This window comes from Acanthaster planci, linkage group LG07, assembly GCF_054643075.1.
Source record: "Acanthaster planci isolate LZ-2023a linkage group LG07, COTS_SCS, whole genome shotgun sequence".
NCBI classification, from domain to species: domain Eukaryota; kingdom Metazoa; phylum Echinodermata; class Asteroidea; order Valvatida; family Acanthasteridae; genus Acanthaster; species Acanthaster planci.
In genome coordinates, this window is record NC_141783.1 from 21,324,628 (window position 1) to 21,345,436 (window position 20,809).

Genomic DNA, 20,809 nt, shown 5'->3' on the forward strand with positions numbered 1-20,809 from the left:
CTTGTATATGGTAACTTGATAGCAGGTCAGTCTGTTTATATTTTTTCAGAAGTGGACGACATTCGCTGGTGAAAGGTCCAAGCAGTTGCGATTTCCCTTCACAAATAAAAGGGATGTTGGCACAAGAATCCAACACGGTTACACTCATTTGTTCTAATGGCAAACTAAAAAATGACATTTTTTCTGTATTTCAGCTAAGACTTTTTTCATGTGGTTTTGAAGTGGATCTCAATATATATTTATTATGTTTTAGAAGAGGAAAACCCATATTGTTTCTAGAGGTTTCAGGTTCAAGCTCAACGAAATTAATTCTGACAGCAGCCAACCATTACTCGTTACCGTAATTGAGATTTCACTAGAAACTACCTGAAAAAAGAGAGAGGATCTTCATAGGAATGACTGAAAGGCTTATTGGCTTATTCCTCAAGGGGGATTTAATTATATCGCTACGCCTTGGCCAGGGTAGAATTACCTTTACTAAGAGCTTACCGGGGATTTGACGCCAGCAGAAATTATAAATTACCATCCAAATAGAACAGACCATGGACATCACCGATTTACCCCATTCTTCCACAGAAGATGCCAACCTTGCTGGTAACCGTTACAAGTGAAAACTCTTGAAACTGATTAAGCAGAATTTATTAGTACCAAGTCGGTCAGTCAAACCAAGATATGTTCAGTTCCAAGGTTTTGTGTTATCTTGGCCTCGTTCTTTCATTCCGTTGTTGATATCGCTCACTTTTCATTACCTGGTCAAGGAGAGATGCGCTCAGGGACCAGGCATTTGCTTATTTCCAGGGTGCACGTGGGAGGAAAAATTGCAGATCCAAAGAAAGCAGGTGTTAGTAGTGACCTTTGCTTTAAGTTTATCAAAGTAAGGGAATTGAGTGTGTAATAATTTAAGATTTCTGTTTTGATTGAAAGGCTTTTTTTTCGTGATATCGACTTTATATGACGGTAGTAGGGAAAAGTTTTCAAGTGATCAGGGTTTCTTAATCTCAGTCATGGTCAATAGACTCAAATCCAGCCAAGTGTCTAGTAACAAGTAATTCGAAGTTATTGGTTGCGTCAGAGGATTCTGTCCCAGAGAAAATAAAGACATCACCGACGTCAGCAGGGATAGTTTTAGGTAATATCTTCCCCCTTTGGTTAGACGAACGTGTCCCCATGCTGCGGTTTGGGAACCGTTATTTCAGGTTAATTTATTCGATTTCATTTCTTTTATTTTCTAATCCCTCCTGATTTTTAACTTAATTCTGTAATGCGCCTTTGATCACTTCTAAAAAGTGCATTATGAATATTAGATTATTATTATTATTATGTTGTTACCCCTACTTGGCTCTCTCCGATCAGGAATCTGGGATAGGTGCAATCACAGGTTGTTGCTTTGTTTCACTGCGTAGGCCATACTCATCAGACTATAGTCAATTCAACAAGGAAAGCAAGAGAACATTCTTGATTGTCAATTACACTTAATTAGAAAGAATTCAATTATATGTATTTATTATAAACTTACCACAAAGTCAGCAGTGGGCAAATATAAATATTACTTTCCACTAGAAATTCAGTGTCCAAGTGCAATAATTCAGTCTTTGCACAATATTTCATGTATACTGTTATACATTATCCCTCTGTGTCAGTATGAAAAACAATGAATTAATGAAAATGAGTCGTAACACTTTCCATTTCGAAAAACATAGTTGTTCTTGTTACCAGAGTCGGGTTTGCTTTTGCTGTGTTTCAGAATACTTTCAAATGTTTCGTACTTCTCAATCTCAGCAAAATTGTTCCCACCTGAAATTTACTTGTTTAAAGTAAAAAGGCCAAACTTTACACTTTATTACTCAATTTCTGTTTTCCACTACCAACATTGAGATTTTTTAGTCTAATCCTCAGGCCTTCGAACTAAATTCACATTGACACTTTCGTGTTTTCCTGAATGTAAGGACATTCTTCATATTACTCCATTCAGAATTCCACAATTTCCAACAACAAATACATAAAAAACACTAGACGCACTCCACCTCAGATTACAAGTTTTTTTTAGCGAAGAAGGCCAAACAAAAATTGTTCACGGGTCTGAGTCTAAGATCAGTTTCCAAATTGTTTCCAGAAGTCCATCGAACGCAATTGGAACATATCTACTTAACTAGTAGTATAGTGGTGCTCCCTATTTCCAGCAAATATTCCAGTAACCCATCCCTGGGAAAATGATTCGCTCCTAAAAAGTGGGATATTGGTAAAACAAATCGTGAGTAAGTATCACAATGGGGGGTAATATCATTATATTCTCACGTACAACACACTGGAATTACCCAACACAGCAGCAAGGAACCAAGGAATGTTCATTAGTCTGGTACCACTTATACACAGAAACGGTAAAACCATTTGAACGTGAAACTCAACTTTGAACATTTAAGAACAGAAAAGAAATCATTACACATCAAATTAACTGTTAAAACATCAGCGCAACAAGGGGAGAGGGTAACTCCCCTCCCAGACTTGTTGTCAATGGTTTAGGGCTATTTGCAGATAATCAGAGTATAAACACTTCAACATTTCTTAGAGGCCGGTTGAGGATTCTTTAACTGATGAAAACAAATGAACTGTTATTAAAAAAAAATTCCCCCTCATGAAGTGAGATTAATTTGATCAAGAAAATTACTCTTATTTTATTTACGCAAAGGAGCCAAACATACTTTAAGTTAACATGAGTTGAACGTTGAAAGAAACAAATTGTTGATTTTGTTTGGCCAGTGTTTTCCCATGCAATATTTTTTATTTAAACGAGATAGTTTCGTGGGAAGAACAGACAAACAGACAAAGATAGCTCGATTCCTGCTTGAGTAAATCCTTTCTTTTGGCGGCGATGGTTGTGTTTCTAGACTCCTCAACCATCCACACACCGCTCTTCACAGTTGTGTGCCAGGACGTGCGGTCCTCAGCAAGGTCCTCCCACGTGGCCGTACTGCTTCAGGTCTCTCTTGCAGACATCTTTAAAGCGTAGGCGAGGGCGTCCGATTGGTCGTGCGCCCTCAGCCAGCTCGCCATACTAGAGGTCCTTACGGATGCGGCCAGGGTCCATTCTTTGTACGTGGCCAAGCCAACGTAGACGTCTCTCTCTCAGGATGGCGACCATGCTCATCATGCCGGCACGCTGGAGCACCTTCACGTCGGAAACCTTATCCTGCCAGCGGATGTGAAGAATGCGTCACAGGCACCTAAGGTGGAGACTGTGGAGTCTCTTTTCCTGCCTTGCATTGGGGGTCCATGCCTCGCTGCCATAGAGGAGGGTAGTGAGCACACAGGCCTGGTAGACGCGCAGCCTTGTCTTCTCCGTGAGGCTGGAGTTGTATCAGACTCTCTGGTGTAGCTTGGACATGGCTGCGGCGGCCTTTGTGATCCTGCTGCTTATCTCTGCCTCCAGGGAGAGCAAGCTTGAGATGGTGGACCCAAGATAGGTGAAGTCGTCCACAGCTTCCAGCACGTGGCCGTCGATGGTGATCGTAGGGGGCTGGTCCGTACCCTGCGCCATGATGTTGGCCTTCTTCAGACTGATGATCAATCCGAACTCCTTGCAGGCGAGGAGAGGCAGGCGACAAGCTGCTAGAGGCCTTCTTGCGCGTGAGACCCGAGGGCTGAGTCATCCGCGAAAAGAACTTCGCGGATGAGCACCTGGGTCACCTTGGTCTTGGCACGGAGACGGGCAATGTTAAAGAGCTTACCGTCCGCCGGGTGTAAATGTAAACCCCCTCACTGCAGTCCTTGAAGGCGTACTGGAGGTCCACAGAGAAGAAGATACGAAAAAGCGTCGGCGCGAGGACAAAGCACTGCTTTACACCACTGCTGACAGGGAAGGCCTCTGAGGTGGCGCCATTGACACACACCGTGCTATGCATGTTGTCGTGGAAGGAAGCAGGTGTGAGGGGGAGCCGATCTTCTGGAGGATCTTGAGCAGTCCGCTCCTGCTGACTAGGTCGAATGCCTTCGTAGGATTGATGAAGGCAAGGCAGCGAGAAAACCATGTCCACCGTCGACTGGCCAGCACAAAAGCCACACTGGGACTCTTTGTAGACGCGGGAGGCGAGGGTCTGCAAGCGGACAAGGGCAACTCGTGCGAAGACTTTTCCCATGATGCTGAGGAGGGACATCCCTCGGTAACTGTTGCAATCGCTTCTGTTGCCCTTCTTCTTATATAAGGTGACGATATTAGCGTTGTGCATGTCCTGAGCAATGTGGCCTTCCTCCCAGCATCGGCAGAGCAACTCATGTAGGGGCACAAGTAGCCCAGGCTACCTGCTGCTCAGTACTTCTGCCGGAATGACGTCGCTCCCTGGGGCCTTCCCAGTATCGAGGCAGTTGATGGCTTTGCTGAGCTCCTCCTCTGTGGGTGGGTCGTCGAGCTCTTCCATCACTGGCAGGTCAGGGGTGGCGGCCAGGGTGTCGTTAGTGACGACAATCTGCGTAGCATACAGCTCTAGGTAGTGCTCCACCCAGCGTTCGACCTGCTTGCACTGATCGGTGATTACGTCGCCTGTCTTCGACTTGAAGGGGGCAGACTTGGTGGGGGCTGGGCCTGTCGCTTTCTTGATCCCCTCATGCATGCCTCTCGCGTCTCCTCTGTCTGCAGCTGACTGGATACTGCTACATAGGTTCAGCCAGTAGATGTTGGCGCAGCGGCGGGCAGTCTGCTGGGACGTTCTCCTGGCTGCCCTGAGCACGGCAGGCGTGCTGGGGATTGGACAGCACTGTGAGTGGGTGTGCCCTAAGTCACTTGCTGAGTAATACTACATTCTAATTGGCTAATATATTGTGGCGGGACAACTGACACCTTTTTGTGGCGGACCAGCAGACTGGCCTGATCGGAGACAGAATTGACCTGGCCTAACTCCAAAAATATATTTATTTAACCTTACGCAAGAATGAGCGGCTATCCAAACACAAGGGGGGATATCAGTTAACGATCGGTGGACTATGCCTTAGGGGCTGTTCGTTTGGTGGAAGTTTACCACAGCTCTGTGATTAGGTAATTGATCCCAATGTCAAGAAAGATTACAATTAATGTCAATAAGGGATACAGGTCTGACTAAATCTCATGGTGACCAGTGATTTCTAAGGCAGTTATATGATTGGTTTATTCAATGTCAGTGCTCAGTTATCCTTTATATACAACAGCAATTAACTATATACAAAATTATCCTCACGGGGAGGTAATCCTACGTGGTCAACTGCACCACGAACGTGATTAATCTGCCTTATCCTTAACCTACACCAGAATAACCCTCATCGTGATCAGGGTAAACCTCACAGCGATCATGGTAACCCTCACAATAACCAGGTAACCCTCACAGTGATCAGGGTAACCCTCAAGTCTAAATAAATAATCTACCGATGGCTTATAACTGATACGACTTGACCACACAAGCAAATACAACCTTCGTAATTGTCCAACACAACAGGGTAGACTTATACAACAATAATCTCTACTGCCTTAAGAAGCAACACAGTTCCCAAATTGCAACAAGGTTTAATGTGACTTAAATAACCCTCACCCACTTCAAGTTATTACGAAATAGCACAGGTAAGTTGATTAAGAAGGCGATTATAATAGTCCTCACCAGACTCTAACGGAAACCTGCACCCAGTAAACCTCAACGAGGAAAGCAAGCTCCCAGACCAGGACTGCAACCAACCGTCGCTATGCCAACAAGCATGGAACAACAGCACACAATCCTTCTAGTCTAAGCTTCGCTAATTCCCCAATTAACTGGTTCAATCGGGTTCCGTAACCCTATAATCTACCACTTCTGAAATAAACGAGACTGTCTAACGATTCCCAATCTTCAAAGAGATCTGATATAATCGGCAGCTCCGGCAACTGAGAACAAGCACCACACTAACGATCGCACCAGGTACACTTGAGGTAGACCCCCAACCACCGGCGGTCGTACGTCAGATTTACTCTCGAAACACAATACAACTCCACAGAGCTCTGGTTAGCACGCTGCCATCTTGAGAAGTCCCCGCAACCCACGCAGCAAGCGCCCAAACCTAAGGTAATGCGTGCCTCTGATTGGTTGCCGCGCGCATGTTTAATGCATAAATTAGACGCGCCTGAATTATTATTGACCCAGACTAAACACAAGTCTGCGCAGCTACCCTGTTTCGCCACAATATCCTCTACACTTTTGATAATGACATGCCTTATTGCTAGTAAAGATATAGGGAACGTGGAAGACTGTAGGGCTGAACGAATGACTATAAACCTTACTGAGATTGGATTTGGGGCCAAAATATAAGTTTAAGAAAAAAGTCCCAATTACCCCCTCTCCATTCAAAGCCTGATATACTACAAGACATACGCAAGACGAACAGAGAGATGATGACAATTATAAAACCCTTGTTGTTTTCTGGATATAAATTTGCACTTACAATTGGTGACAAATAGGGAAGGACCTACAATCGTATTTTCCAATGATGAAAATAGATCATAAGAAAGAGACATCATGCCTAAAAAGCCGGACTTTTTGAAGTTTGTTAAAAGCTTTCCGGTTTTGCTTGTGAGGTTCGTTTTTGTACTTATTTCGAAGATGCAAAATCAATAATTTGACAGAATGAGGTAATGATCCGTCATCCATGTGGCAAATTTGCATTTACCATTTGTCATTGGAAAATTCACAGAATGTAGGAGAATTATGATCTTGGGAAGTAGATACACATGTGAACTTTCTACTTATGCATGATAAGGGAACGCATGTCGCAGCTTAATGCACTGTAAAAATTAGATATGTGGCGGATATCAAGCACAAAGACATTGTTTCTGAGGAGAGTCCATGAAGAAAACACGCTGAAGGGTCATTACGACAAAGGCCAAGTTGTTTTTATGCTTACTGGATTCCAGATCAGCCTCTTTCTATGCTATTCAAACGTGGACGACATGGGTCGGTAAAAGGTCCAAGCGGTTGCTATTTCCCTTCACGTATGGAAGGGACGTTGGCCCAAGAACCCAACAAGGTTACACTCATTTTTTCTATGGGTAAACTTTAAAAAGGACATTTTTTCTGTATTCCCCAAAGAAAAGCGCTTTTGCGCTCAGGCTTTTTTTTTGTGGTTCTGAATTGGGTCTCAATATTTAACATGTTTTGGAAGATGAAAACCCATTGTTTCTAGAATTTTCAGCTAGAAAAGCTCAAAGACATTCAGACAGCAATAAACCATTACTCATTACAGTAATTGAGATTTCATTAGAAGCTACCTGATAAAAAGACAGATAATCTTCATAGGCATGACTGAAAGGCTTATTCGTTCAAATGAATCCTCAAGGGGACTATAATTAATTGCTATGCCTTGGCCTAGGGCAGAATTACATTTACTAAATTACAAAAGTGCAAATAGTGAACAATGAAGTATACAAAGACCATGACGTCAGCACAAATCACGAATTACCATGTAAATGGAACAGAATCATTGTATTACCTCATTTTTAAACAGAACAGCAGGCCCTGCTGGTCATTTTTCAACCTCGCTTTCTGGGGAGCATGCAAGGCGAAAACGGACAGAAACGAGGAAAGCAACTGGGAGTAATGATCTTTACCCCAAGTTAGGGGTAATTATACTCAGTGATTAAAGTGTGTAACAATTTGAAGAATTCTCCTCTTTTCTTTGGGGTATTAGTATTATTTAGTGGTCTTAAGTGGTAGTGTTACTCCTAAGTCCGGGGTCAGAACTTCGAATTAAGACATTTGGCACAACTACATTTGTTGGAGATAAGTTGAGGATTCTATTATTAAGGAAGAAATTTGGACATTTAGTTTTAAAAGGCATTTCCATTTTACCAGCCCTCATGACCTTGATACCGAACTGAGTAGTATTGGTACTTGGTTAAGACAGTAAACTAAAGCTCATCGTAGTGTGGTAGTTTACAGATTTAAGATGCTATGCACCGTTTGTTAAGATGAACTGAGGATTTTTCACTTAAGGATTGATAAACGTCGTAATACAAAAAATTACAGCCAAACGATTTACTTCTGACTAATAAAACAGCTTCCTCGTTCTTCACTATTGGTATAAACAACTGTGAAAAGTACAAGGTGATAATACCGTGTAAAATTGAAGATTTATAACTTACATCAATAATCACAACCAACATTTTTTTCCATATTGTGTAGAATGTCAACCATGTCCTGGGAATCAGACTGAAATGGTTTGAAAATACCCATATGCAGATATCACCCAATAAATCTCTGTACATGTACCTTACAAAAACACTGCTTTGTTTGACAGCTGAATTCGAGATAAAAAATAGAGTTACTTCTGTTTCCAACAAAGGTCTCTATTTAGGCATATGATGTTACTTTGTCACTTCTGGCAACAGAGAAAAGTTTGTTAAAACGAAAAGAAAAAGTGAAGATATCTGTAATTTCGGAATGAAATGTTTCATTTGCATGCCGTACTGTTTTGTGCATTGTTTGGTTAATGTATATGTTTTATATACAGGGAACTTTACAGTGAAGAATATGGAAAGTACATCCACACAAATTTATTTCTGTTTTATACTGTTAATTAGCTATCGGGGGTATTTAAAACAAATGGTAGTCCACCAGACCGTGCTTCTGCACACTGTGTCTCGAACCGGTCACACTTCCTAACCAGATAGGCCTGGTAGATATCAACGAGTCCCGGTCTTTTCTGGATCGAATACAAAGAGGGCGTGGTCAAGGTCGGTAAAGGAGAACAGGAGGAGGCTCTCTTGGAGTGGGACGCCGGTGTATATCACCGGCGTGTACCAACTCAATTGCATGTTGGTATTTCTTCATCGGATGAACCGATAAACTGGGTGTTTTTACAAATTACAGCCGAATAAAACGTAAAAGCATCGTTAGGAACACATCCGTCAAGTGTATGGATAAAAATTAATGAAGTCAATGAAGTTTAATTTGGAAACTTTGATTTACATGAAACATGATGTATGATGCACACATTTTAATAACTGTTCGCTCAGTGCAAGTTGTGTTGGGTTGATGAAGGTGTGAGTAAAAATCCAAATTTAATTAACTATGCTGTATAACACATGCTTTTGTTACTTAAATATAAGTTGTGCTTTCATTGATTGAACTGCTTGTAGCCTTACTGTTTTGTGATTGTTAACGGCAAGTAGGGTTACTTTGGGAATGGTTCTCACTAGCGCTGAAACAAAAAATGACTATGAAATGAACAGCTCTCGTTTAAAGAAATCTGACTTGTTCAAAACATGAAAGGCAAATTGTCCTTTAAATATTTGGATTGCTTTCGCATCAATCCAGGATGCAATCTTTTCTTTGAAAGAAAATTCCAGCAATTTAGATATATTGGAACTAGAAAGTTATCATTCAGTTCCTACTGAAAATGTCCAATTCATTTACCTATTGAGACCACTTCACTTATACTATTGGATGCAATTCACATACCAACTGGATCCACCATACTTACCCATTCAGTAACCAATTCCAAAACCAGTTGCTTTTGCTTGGCATAAATTGGAATCAATGGGTCCAATTGGTTTGAATAGTGATTTCGGACCTTTTCTTAGTTGTACCATTTCAAACCAATTGACACCCTTTGAATGCCAATTTACAATCCAATTGTAACCAACACAAGAGCCAATTGAAACCATTTCAATACCAATTCAAACCAACAGAGCCCCATTTGAAAAATCCATTTGATGGGGGAAACAAGCTGAAAGCAATCCAATTGGAACCAGTTGCGTCCCATTTGAAATTTCCAATTGATCAAGAAAAACAAACAGAGAGAAAGTATACAAATTGGAACCATTTGATTCCCATTTGAAATTCCAATTGCTTGGGGAAAATAAACAGCACCAATTGATTGCCAGTTGGACCCAATTCAATCCAATTAAATCCAATTAAAAAATCAATTAGTCTGAATAGGCCATTTTTAGTAGGGTTCTGAACAGGAAATTATTACTAGCACATGTAAATAAAACATCGGAATGAAGGTCTCGTTTTCTCCCGTGGCTTGAACAAGGTTTGTCATAAGAATGCAATGGCATCATTTGGGAAAACCCTTGTGTTCCAGGGTTTTACAAAAATAATTAAACAGTGATAGCACATTTTACCTTAATTCCCTCACAAGTAGATCAGAGATAGAGGTGAGGCTTTTAACAGATAGAAATACGTAAAGGATGGGCAATGGATCATTCCCCACTATTGGAGGTGAGAAAAAGGGCAGATTTTAAGGTATTTCTTAACTTCCCACCGGGCAAAATATGTTCAATAGCAAAATATATTCAATAGCACTGAACAAGAGAGAAGTAAACAAAAGCCTTAATTTTAGGGGTTTAAATACTTATAAGAGTTACATTTGTATCATGAATTGTGAGTAAAAATTCAAGCGTCGGCGAGTACAAATCACTGGTAAATAGAAAATCTTGTCAAAGAGGCGTCAGTAAAATAGTATCCATACAGCTAAACAATGCAATCCCACATGACACATGGAATGTTCAGTCAAACTATGTGTGTATTTTGTTTAAACCTTTTGGGGGCTTTCTTATATAGCATACTCTACAATCAATTTGGTCGTTTTGACAATTTTAGGACAAAGGATTTCATTTTCTTTCCTCGGGCTTTCCTTTGAGTATTTCACTTGCAGTTACAAAATTAATTGAATAAATATAATCATCACATGTACCATTAAAAATATAATACATTATATCTGATCATGGATGCGAATCATATAATTTTAAGGACTTTTTGAGGAACTTTAAAAAGTTCCTAATAGAGTCTTGAATTTTTCAATAGCATAGTGTAAAGTGAAATAGCCTTTGAAGGTAACTTGTGAGCTAAACTTCATCACGGCATTACGTGTGTGGAAAAATTTCTTCTGGATATCGTTTACACCTTTGGTCAGAAGCACCGTCTGTTAGAAAATAGTTGGTGTTGGCATAAGATAAAGATATATTTTAGTACTTATACATTCAACAGGGCCTTGCATCTACTGCAAGTTCACTGCAAAATTTCAGTCTTAAAACGGTTCAAATTTGATATGTATGGAATCTAAATTAGCCTTTGCTGACCGCCAACATTCAAAAAGGCTATATTGACATTCACGGTTCAATAGAACGGTCTATAATTGGCTGACGATGAATGCTTCGAGTGGTAAAATAAAACTTGCCTCCCGTGGTGATCCATGGAAAATTCTTCTTTCTAGAGGGGAATCCACTCTTCACCTGAGTAAATTAATTGCCTGTAACCTATAACTGTGAAAGGTTGCCGCCAAGTCCTGCACCCTACGAGGTCCATCACAAGTTTCAGATTATAGTTTGAGTGTAGACAGGTGCAGTGCCTCATCCAGTTGGAATGGGGCTGGGGAGTCACTCTGTGGAGACAGCTTGCCTTTTTTTTTTACGTCAAAGATAGTCCTAGCACTTTCAAGAGAGGATTCTTCAACAAATTAGAAAATGGACAATCATTTGAGAAAAATTCCCCTTTATACCCTCCCATTTTAAACTTGTTACACAACCGCATAGACAAGCAGACAAAACGACGGACGATCCAAATCTTGAAAAATTCATTGTTTCCTTCTGCCACTGGTGTTTTGAACTTATCATACTGTTAAAAATTTATTCGAAAATGACATATCCTATTATTTTTTGAAATAATTAAATGACCAGAAAGAGACATCATGTGAGTCACATTTTCGCTGTCTCCTAAAATCCCCCTTTTTGAAGACACAATCTGAATAGTTTGGCAGAGTGAAATGTTTAGCTTATGATCGAATTTTATTTGTTCCTTTAATATCCACGTGACAAATTTACATTTCTGTATAATAAACTTGTAACAATTGGAAATTTCATGAAATGTACAGGAATTATGACTTCGGAAAATAAATACACATGTACACATATTTTATATACAATTTTGCGACAACCATCCTCAAAATGAACAAGTGCAAAAGAATTATCAAGGTATACTACAATGGAAACTGGGTAGAATACTGTGCCATACTTAGCTTGGTAATTTAAAGTGACTGTTACACTATGTCTTAACCGAAGGGCAAATACATTATAAATAATCTTCTCTGGCAATGGTCGACGGTTTCGTTCAGTGACTGCTCAGCCTCATTTAAATGAAAATAAAGCAGAATTACAGAATTATTTCTTTCATTGGACAAAAATAAAGATGTAGTTCTCTCACGGCTCAATGGTGAAATAAAGTGCTTTACAGGTCGATCTAACGGAATCAACTCGCACACGTGCGAGATCGCCCTTACAGCAAGGCTGTAGAGTGCGCATGTCAACGCACAGGCCGAATATTTTGGAGCAGGCGTTCACGGCCCTTTTGTTCAGTTTGATGAGTCTGCGTTGAAATGTCGAACAAGCTTATTATTTTGTACGGTAAATAAAGACACTTCTTGCCGAAGATTCTTGAACAGTATTGACTTTGGTTACTTAAAATCTTTCACAGATCATTATGGTTAAAGATTTAGGTTTTTCTGCGATTTGTCTTCCTAAATGAAAATGTATATTTACGAAAAATGAAAACCAGGTACTCAGGTAAAATGAGTTAAAATTGTACGTAGCAGATATTTTGTTTATACACTTGATGTGATTTTTTAAGGTGATCCTTTGACGTAGATATATTTAAAGACATAACTTTGTACAGTTGTAGATTTTTTTCTACGAAAAGAGCCAGCCTACAAGCTACGCATCCACAAGGACGTATCCAGAACCAAGTATTTGAGGGGCGGGAACTTATTTGGGGGTCCAAAAATTAGTATGTAATCGTTGATGGCATTTCTAAGGAGTGGGGAGTTTTTATAATTTCTGGAGAAGAAAATTACAAGCATCAGAAAATTTCGCCTCTCTTTACCATCTCCCAAAGGCTCTATGGGGGATGTCCTTTCACAGTCACACCAGTCAAATTGAATGTTATGGGCTAGAATTCATCTTGACATTCCAATCTTCTTTTTTCAAACGAATACACCTTTTCACTTTCTAATAATTTGCTTGCAACCCTGTGATCTAGAAATCCAGCGAAAACTTAACATCTGAGTTGACTGACTGTAACCTTTTAAGAACGTGACACGGTTTACGCTACCAATATCTAATCATTACGCATATTAAACGCATAACGTTATACCATTTTATGCACGTTGCTTATGACACCTTTTGTTTTTCTGCAGAAAATCAGTAAAACAAAAACAGTCAACAGAAAACAAAAACCAATCTTTTGTCCAAAGGACATTGGCCAGCCAATTATAGAATGCACTTTCTGTATTAACGTGCACCGTGAGACAGAACTTTTTAAAGCATGTCCATATGCATACGGCATTACAATTGTACTCCATCAGCTGCATTAGAATTTACAAACAATAATGTAATTCTATCATTACGGCTTCTTCCAGTCGTGCCGTTTCGCAAATGTTGCGCTTAATTAGCCACATTTTTGTTACCCCCATCCATCATGTCCATAGGGTATCCAGTACATTCTCACTAAGCTTGAAGAGTGTAATTACAAACGATCAAATACTAAACTGGAGCAAAATGACCTCCTTAGACACCACGAGCATTTTCTGGCAGAACTGGTAACTTAACTCTTGATCGGGGGGGGGATTAATGTAGTCTCATTTTCCAAAAGCTCGAATCAGCAGTCTGTAGATATACTCACAACAAATTACAGTCTAAATTCATCAGGTTTTATTCATTAATCACAGTGCAACTACCAAGGTCTCAGTCTGAAAGACGAGACTAGTAAGCAGACTCAGGTTTTACCTGAAGTAAGCTTGGAGTTCCAAATTTGTAGTTAAAACCTATACGTGTGGCTTTCAGGTTTGGCACGATCAAGTGTAGCGATGGTAGCAGAGTAAACAGGATTTGTTCCTGATGGTGAAGCTTCATCAAGTAGTGGGTCCGTGTTATAATACCCGTCATCTTCAGCCATACCTGCATAGCTATCACTGTTGTTATTTACATTAAACGGTCGCTGTCCCAGCAGGACTACCCCATTCATTACGGCCGTCTTCTCGTCGTTGTTGTTCTCGTGTATGTCAGCGTGTCCGTTCTGGTAAGTCGGGGCGTATGGGATGGAGTCTAAGTCCCGCTCCATCTCCGGCGTCGCGGTCAGAAAGACCCCAGAGTCACTGGAAGCTGGTGAGGACAGCTTGGTGGGCGACGATCGTTTGGCAATATCTACAGAGTTGGAATTGCTGGATTTAGACTTACTACTCCCTCGGCTGAAGAACAGCTTGGACTTTTGCGGCTTCTGTTGCGCCTGCGCGGTGACCTCTTCGGCCGAGACCTGGCGCGTGGCATTGACGGTCTGTTTCCTGGCAGGGTTGGCCCTGATCGGACGATCCAAATTCTCCTTTGCTGCTTTCTTAAGTCAGAAATAAGAGTTTGAATGAGGCATATACCAAAGAAATACTGTACAGACGTAAATATTTTCCGGTTTAGACATGTTTGTAGCTTTAACTCAGAATTCTTAATTAACTGGATTGGGAATTCAACGGGCATGGGAAGACGGTTACTGTAATATCTTGAGAAAGGGACGAAGAAAATAACCTCACAACCTCATTTAACAAATAAGCACTGGTTCGCCTCGAACCCACGGTACAAGCAGTGAAAGACTCAGGATTAAATCAATTCCATTTGCACATCTTCCCTTTCTGGTTCAAAGAATGAAATATCATTGCATATGTAAATGTCCAAAGGGCCTTCTCACCTTGTATTCGATACCAAACTGAGTAAAAACTTTGAAGAATTCACTGGGTTCCATTTCTTTATGTTTGACACCGAAAAGCGTACACAGGTGCTTGTAGGTGTCTTCCATGATCTTAAACCGTTCGGAGAGTTCATACACTTTGTCAGAAGAAGCCTTGTAGAACTCCTGATGGACAAGAAAGTTACGATATTGTCATTTGGAACGCCTATCTTGAACTGACACCCATAAGAAAGAAGATCACAGTTTAAAGAAATGCTGCATTCGAGTACTGAGCTTCCAAGGGTTGACTCGGAGATAATCAACCTTGTCCCAAAAGTTTGCCCACAAGACACACGGCCATCTCCTGGTCAGAGTTGACCTACAGAATCCACAGTATACAAAATGTGCTGTACACACAAAAGAGGTACATGGATGTCACTGACTTTAAGGCTACTCAAATTATGCATGCGCCAAGTGAACGGTTCGACACGCGCATCCACGAACTTACAAGAAGTACCACACAATAGATTTGGACTGCGCTTTCTGAACTTGGTGCTAACTGTCCCAATCAAATCTCAAGTAAAAGAATACTCGCGGTGCTTCAAAGCTACGAAAAAGCATCATATCAAGTTTATTTTTGTGATAATTCACGGATCAATGAGGGAAAACATTCTCACGTCAATGATTGGGTTGTTCTGCTGACGATCTCTCTCAGATTTGGCCAGTTCAAGTCCTTTCCGAAGCCCGTGAATGTCCATGGTCAGAGATTCCAATGATGCTTGGGGAATTAAAACAGCAACATAGGAGATCATGATTATAGTAACTACCATAAATGACATCTTTGCAGAATAACAGTAACAAAACTCTCCAATCTCCATACCAGTATTCACAAAATTGCATCAATGAAAGCGACAATATCTTGGGCAAGGAACACATTGTGTCATCCCAAAATATTCGGCCTACTCGAACGATGCAACTGCAGGACCATTTATTTTACTGTATGTTCAAACGCTACAGCTAATGCGTAACCTATTAACTTCCAAAACGGCAAAACTGTTGGCGTCTGTGAATCGAAAATAACTCATCTGGAGTATCTCTGTTTACCGAGGAAGAAAGACTTACAACTTTTGACTTGATCCAGAAGCAGGTCTTCATACCAGTTGTGAACTTCAGGGTAGCATCGCCTGACCGTCTCGGCGAGATAATTCAGGAAGTTATGCGATCTATCCGCAGCTTTGACAAAGGTCAACTGATGGCAATAACACAATGACACAAATTAGGAGTATGGAATAATTTAGTACAAAACAAGGCCTGGATATTATGATACGGCGCTCTTTACAAACTTAAAACATGTTCTTTTGAAGGGTCTCAAAATTCAAAGGCAAAATTAAAAAAAAAAATCCAAGATGATGGATTATAAACTTTAAAAGTTGTCCCTTTGTCACAAAAGAAAATTTTAGATTTTATTATTTTGTAATAGCTTTCTTGAAAAAATAAAGAACAGTGGTAAGCAGTAAGCAAATCATCACTGAAACAATTTAGATACTGCTTAACTTTACACAAAAAGGTTTTACAAATGGAGCACAATACAGGTGTACGAGCGGAGATGCACACTCACATTGTCTAACGTCTCCAATCGAAAGCCGCTTGCTGTACCTCTTCTACTGCTATTCATGTAGTTACCAAATGCCAAAATAATCTGAGTAAGCAATACGAAAAACTATTACTTTCAAAGGTTTAAGGCTACCATCAGTGAATATGAACTGGCGACAACAGAAGCAAAACCAACAAATTTCAAGAGGGTATATAGGCTTTTAAATATTATCCTCTGGTATAATGACACACGCGCAAATACATTCAGTTATCTAATCTTAAAACAGCGTATAATTAGTTGAGCAATATGTTCATATATATGTCACATATAATATTTCATCTTCAAACTTTCAAAAACTCCACCCTACCTCAAACAACTTTTTCAGTTTCTTGCTTTTCATGATGCTCTCTGCAGCTTTGACGATAGCAGTCATGTCCTAAATTCAAAATGAGTTTTGGAGACAATGTAAAAGAACGAACAATTTACTACTGCATATAGGCCTAATATAGTATTTTTGAGGTTGTAGGTTCAAATCTCGCACCACTTTGTTTCGATAATCACCCCAGTATTTATAACCTTTCTTATCTTGTCAGTTTCTCTTTTTATAATTTGTTTGTCAACATAAATAAAGACCACTTGAAGCAGGTGTACGAAGCATTCTTTATTATTAGAAGTGTATCTTTGCAAGTGTCGTAAAAGTAAAACACAGGATAAAGGTCCTGTGACAAACAAATGCCTCAGAAAAGTTAAGATCTCCCTAAAAATATTGACGAGCTGACAATTTGTTCCCTTGTCCAAACATCACAATAAGGCAGCAATCACGAAGAGTTTCTTTTTAGTATTATTTGCTGATAAAACACACTGGTACCAAAGAAGTAGCATTTCCGATGTTTTCAGCTTGTTCGATTCTGGACATGCCTCTCCCATGCTTGTTTATTTTGACGCCCTTCGTTTTCTTATCAGTTACGGAAAACCTGCTATGTTATACAGTTTTGTAAATTTACATGGAAGTCTGTTGTGTTCCACACTTATTTGACACATTGCCATTGCAATGGTCCGTTAATTTTTTGTTACAAAACAGTGAAATGTTCTGTGAAGATGCGCTAAATAGAGTCGGTGTTGATTGCAAGCACAACTGGACTGACTTCGTAGACATGAATGAAAGACATGTCAGAAATGTTTGACACAAAGCACGTCTTACGGGTTGGAGTGAGTCGATAAGCTCTTTGTAAATGCCCATGAAAGCCATGAGACGAAGTTTGGATTCATACCGGTCCACTCGCGCCATCTGAGGAGAAAAGAGACAACAGATCCTGATCAAAGCAAGCTAGTATACGTAAACTACGAAAAGAGGACTCTATACAGTCAGCGCGCTAAAAGTTGAAAAAAGGGTACGAGATGGTTTGACTTGCTTATAACAAAAGGATCAGGTTTTTAAGGTAACACACAATGTCATCGTAAAACGCAGACTTGATATGTTATTATAGGATTAGTTATAGGATTTTATGTCAAAACGGTATCAGTCTAATTATCAACTTTTATTAGAGGCAATTCTTCTTGGGTTTTTATCTCAATGACCAATAAGAGATCACTCTGTTTTATAAAGCCGAAACCTACAAAACTTAACATTGAAAAGGGTAGGTTTTTATGTTTCGGGGGACCCTGAAGAGCAGACAGCTATCAACATATCAACCTCTCTGCCAAATATCGCAATAAGGCTTTAATCGAACTGACGTGGAATTTCATTGAAACGTTTCTTACCTGAAACATAAACTGCTCCGCTTCGCCCATTCCTTCATAATCGTCCGCATGTTTGGCGAGAGACTTCAGCTAAAATGGTGGTGGCAGAAAAAGTAAACATTCGTTGTTTTTCGTACAGATTTCATTGGGCACTGTGCAAGTTTAAACCACATCAGCAACAAGCATGTAATGGGATTCCAGAACGACGTGCTAAGGTAATATGCATATGGCGAGTAACCCATGAAGTACTAACCATGAAATAACAGGCGTGGAACTTAATCAATGTATGTGCTATTTTTACAGTTAGACCTTCAGAATTTACCTCTTCCTTTGTCGGTAGAAACTTGAGAAGCAGTTCCGCAAATTCTCCGGCAACTAAGCTGGTGTCACATTTGTCTATGGCGTCTTTGATTGCCTTAGTCGATAACCCAATCCTTCTCTTTGTAATTACTAAGTGAATTTATTGAAACAATATATACAAGGAACGAATAAAGTGACAGCAAAATAAAACGGATGTGCGATCTGGAGAATGTTGAACAATATTATCAAAGTTAATTAAAGTAAACTCTCTTGTTTTTGCATCTAGCCTATTCGTACGATTTGTACTTAAATGTTTTTTTACGTATTTCACGTAAGGTCCCTTCCCTGTTTTGAAATTGAAAGGAAGCCTTTAACTTGTCAAAAATGCAGAAAAAATCTGAACGCAAATTCAATTTGGCACTATTATGTTTTGAACTTACATCTTTTATAGTAGCAATTTTATTTTAATACCAACAGCTCGAAAAAAATGACTCAACGCTTAGAATTGTAATAGAAGACAGACTCTCCCGATGGACCAGAATCGTCCACTTCCTCCTTAGTACAAACTGAATATGTGTTCCAAAGTATCGACTATTGATTTCAGTTCTTCTCTCACCCAAATTCCTAGCTCTGTTGGTCTCAATCACTGTGATCTTTTCTGCTAGTCTCTCTTGCAGCCGTCTCACCCTCTCCATGCCAGCCGTGTTGTATTTGCTCTCTCGCAGACGGAAGTTCCGCTCGAAGTCAGTGAAGTCTAGTTCATTCAAAACCCGCTCATCATCTATGGTCTGGATATAAAGGTGACAAGAGTGATAAAGTGCCGATTGCTTGCTGATAAAAAGGAGAAACTTCGGAACAATTCTCTTGATTATAGACGACTTGATTTGGACATACAGTACGTGGCTTACTTTTCCTTGCTCCAAACTTTAATTTACTTTTAATGTTTTAATGAAAGATTGAGCCTAAATGACGTTTTGTCTCTCACATGACTCGACTGTTTTCCTTTACTAACATTTGCATATTCTTGAGCAAGACAATTCCAGTTTATAAGTCTACCGCACGCCATAAAGTGAAAGATCAAGTGTTACGCCGTGCACATGTACATCAAATTTAACAATACAACTTCACCACGTGAACCAAGACCAGCATCAGATGTCGACAGTTTCATAGAATGAGACAGACTAATCCAACATGATCTTTTCGCTTTCAATTTACCTTGAATATGGTGTTCGTGACTGGGTAAAGTGTGACCCAGTTCAACATAGGCATTGGTGCGCTCGAAATTATTCTTCTTTTTCTTCTTGAATCTGGAAAAGAATCAATCCATACCTTACTTCTATGTTTAATTCTACGAAGAAACTTTACCTTTCCCTCAAATTACAGGATTCAGTTTATATTTACAAAGACTTTGTCTTAGTCGTGAGGACGACATTTACACGCTTGTTTAATTTTAAAATATGGAGGGCCTGACGTTTCGACAAAAGGCCAAATGACAAGTGGACAAGCAAACAGACAATCAGCCAAGCATGGGTGAATAGAACAATAGATGAGGACAAAAGGAAAGGTCAAGAAAGTTAAAGGCTGGATAAAGGGGACCGCGTGAAAGGCATGGTTGAACAACAAAGAAATTTAAGGTGGAGAGAGATCAAAGAAAATACAACAGATGGAACTGGACCCCACGTGGGAGGGGGTAATTATCTGCGGACAAAAGAGGGGGAAAGAAAAGAGTGTTAATTAGTAGTTTCTCTCTTGGATGTTCAGGCCATGGGGTTGTATGGTGCGGAGGTGTTTGATATAAACCTTCTCCCTGTTGAAGTGAACAGCATCTTTACGGAACCCAAGCAATTCTATGCCCTGTGAGATCATGTCAGACATAGAATGGTTAGGAAGGTTGAAGTGGTGGCCTACAGGGGTATCTAGCTGTTTGGTGTTGACCGTAGATCGGTGGCCATAGAAACGCTTCTTGAGAGTGTTCTTAGTCTCTCAAACATACTGAACACTGCACACCCTGCAAGAGATAAGATATATGACATTAGAAGAGCTACAAGTGCCTTTGGGTCTGTGGGTGGTACCGGAGGAGTGTCCAGAGAAAGTATCTGATTCCAGGACATGGTTCTGGCAAACAACACATCTGTTAGAATCATACTTGAGCGTGCCTTGCTGGGAGGGGGGAAGGGTATCCAAAGGGGGCACCTCAGCCCGAACGAAAAGGTCCCGTAGGTTGCGGGGACGCCCGTAGGCCACAAGCGGGGCGTCTGGTAGGGCACTGGCTATAGGCGGTCTGAAGTGTGGAGGATAGGATGATTGTCGTTGATTATTTTGCGGAGGGGAGGAAGACGAGGATGGAAAGTGGTGACCAAGGGAACCCTAGGGATTGTTCCTTCAGGGGGGTGGGTCTTCTCCTTGAGTGCAAGACTTCTAGAGACGGAGCGGGCCCTATTGATAGAGCGTTGAACCTGGTGATACGTGTAGCTATGTC

At 40.3% G+C, this 20,809-nt stretch overlaps 2 protein-coding genes across 2 annotated transcripts; both read right to left on the minus strand.

The window, feature by feature from the left end:
• Positions 1-3,052: 3,052 nt before the first annotated feature.
• Positions 3,053-4,223, minus strand: LOC147798699 (uncharacterized). The gene is made up of 3 exons (XM_087139286.1): positions 3,726-4,223; positions 3,362-3,574; positions 3,053-3,187 (listed from the first exon to the last, which is right to left on the minus strand). Exons 1-3 carry the CDS (start codon positions 4,221-4,223, stop codon positions 3,053-3,055), a joined length of 846 nt encoding a protein of 281 aa, XP_086995412.1.
• Positions 4,224-11,757: 7,534 nt separating this feature from the next.
• Positions 11,758-19,700, minus strand: LOC110985260 (formin-like protein 2). The gene is made up of 11 exons (XM_087139418.1): positions 19,546-19,700; positions 18,947-19,118; positions 18,353-18,480; positions 18,052-18,120; positions 17,492-17,578; positions 16,658-16,726; positions 16,315-16,395; positions 15,819-15,945; positions 15,374-15,474; positions 14,718-14,882; positions 11,758-14,372 (listed from the first exon to the last, which is right to left on the minus strand). Exons 1-11 carry the CDS (start codon positions 19,597-19,599, stop codon positions 13,800-13,802), a joined length of 1,626 nt encoding a protein of 541 aa, XP_086995544.1. The 5' UTR covers positions 19,600-19,700; the 3' UTR covers positions 11,758-13,799.
• Between the last annotated feature and the right edge of the window lie 1,109 nt (positions 19,701-20,809).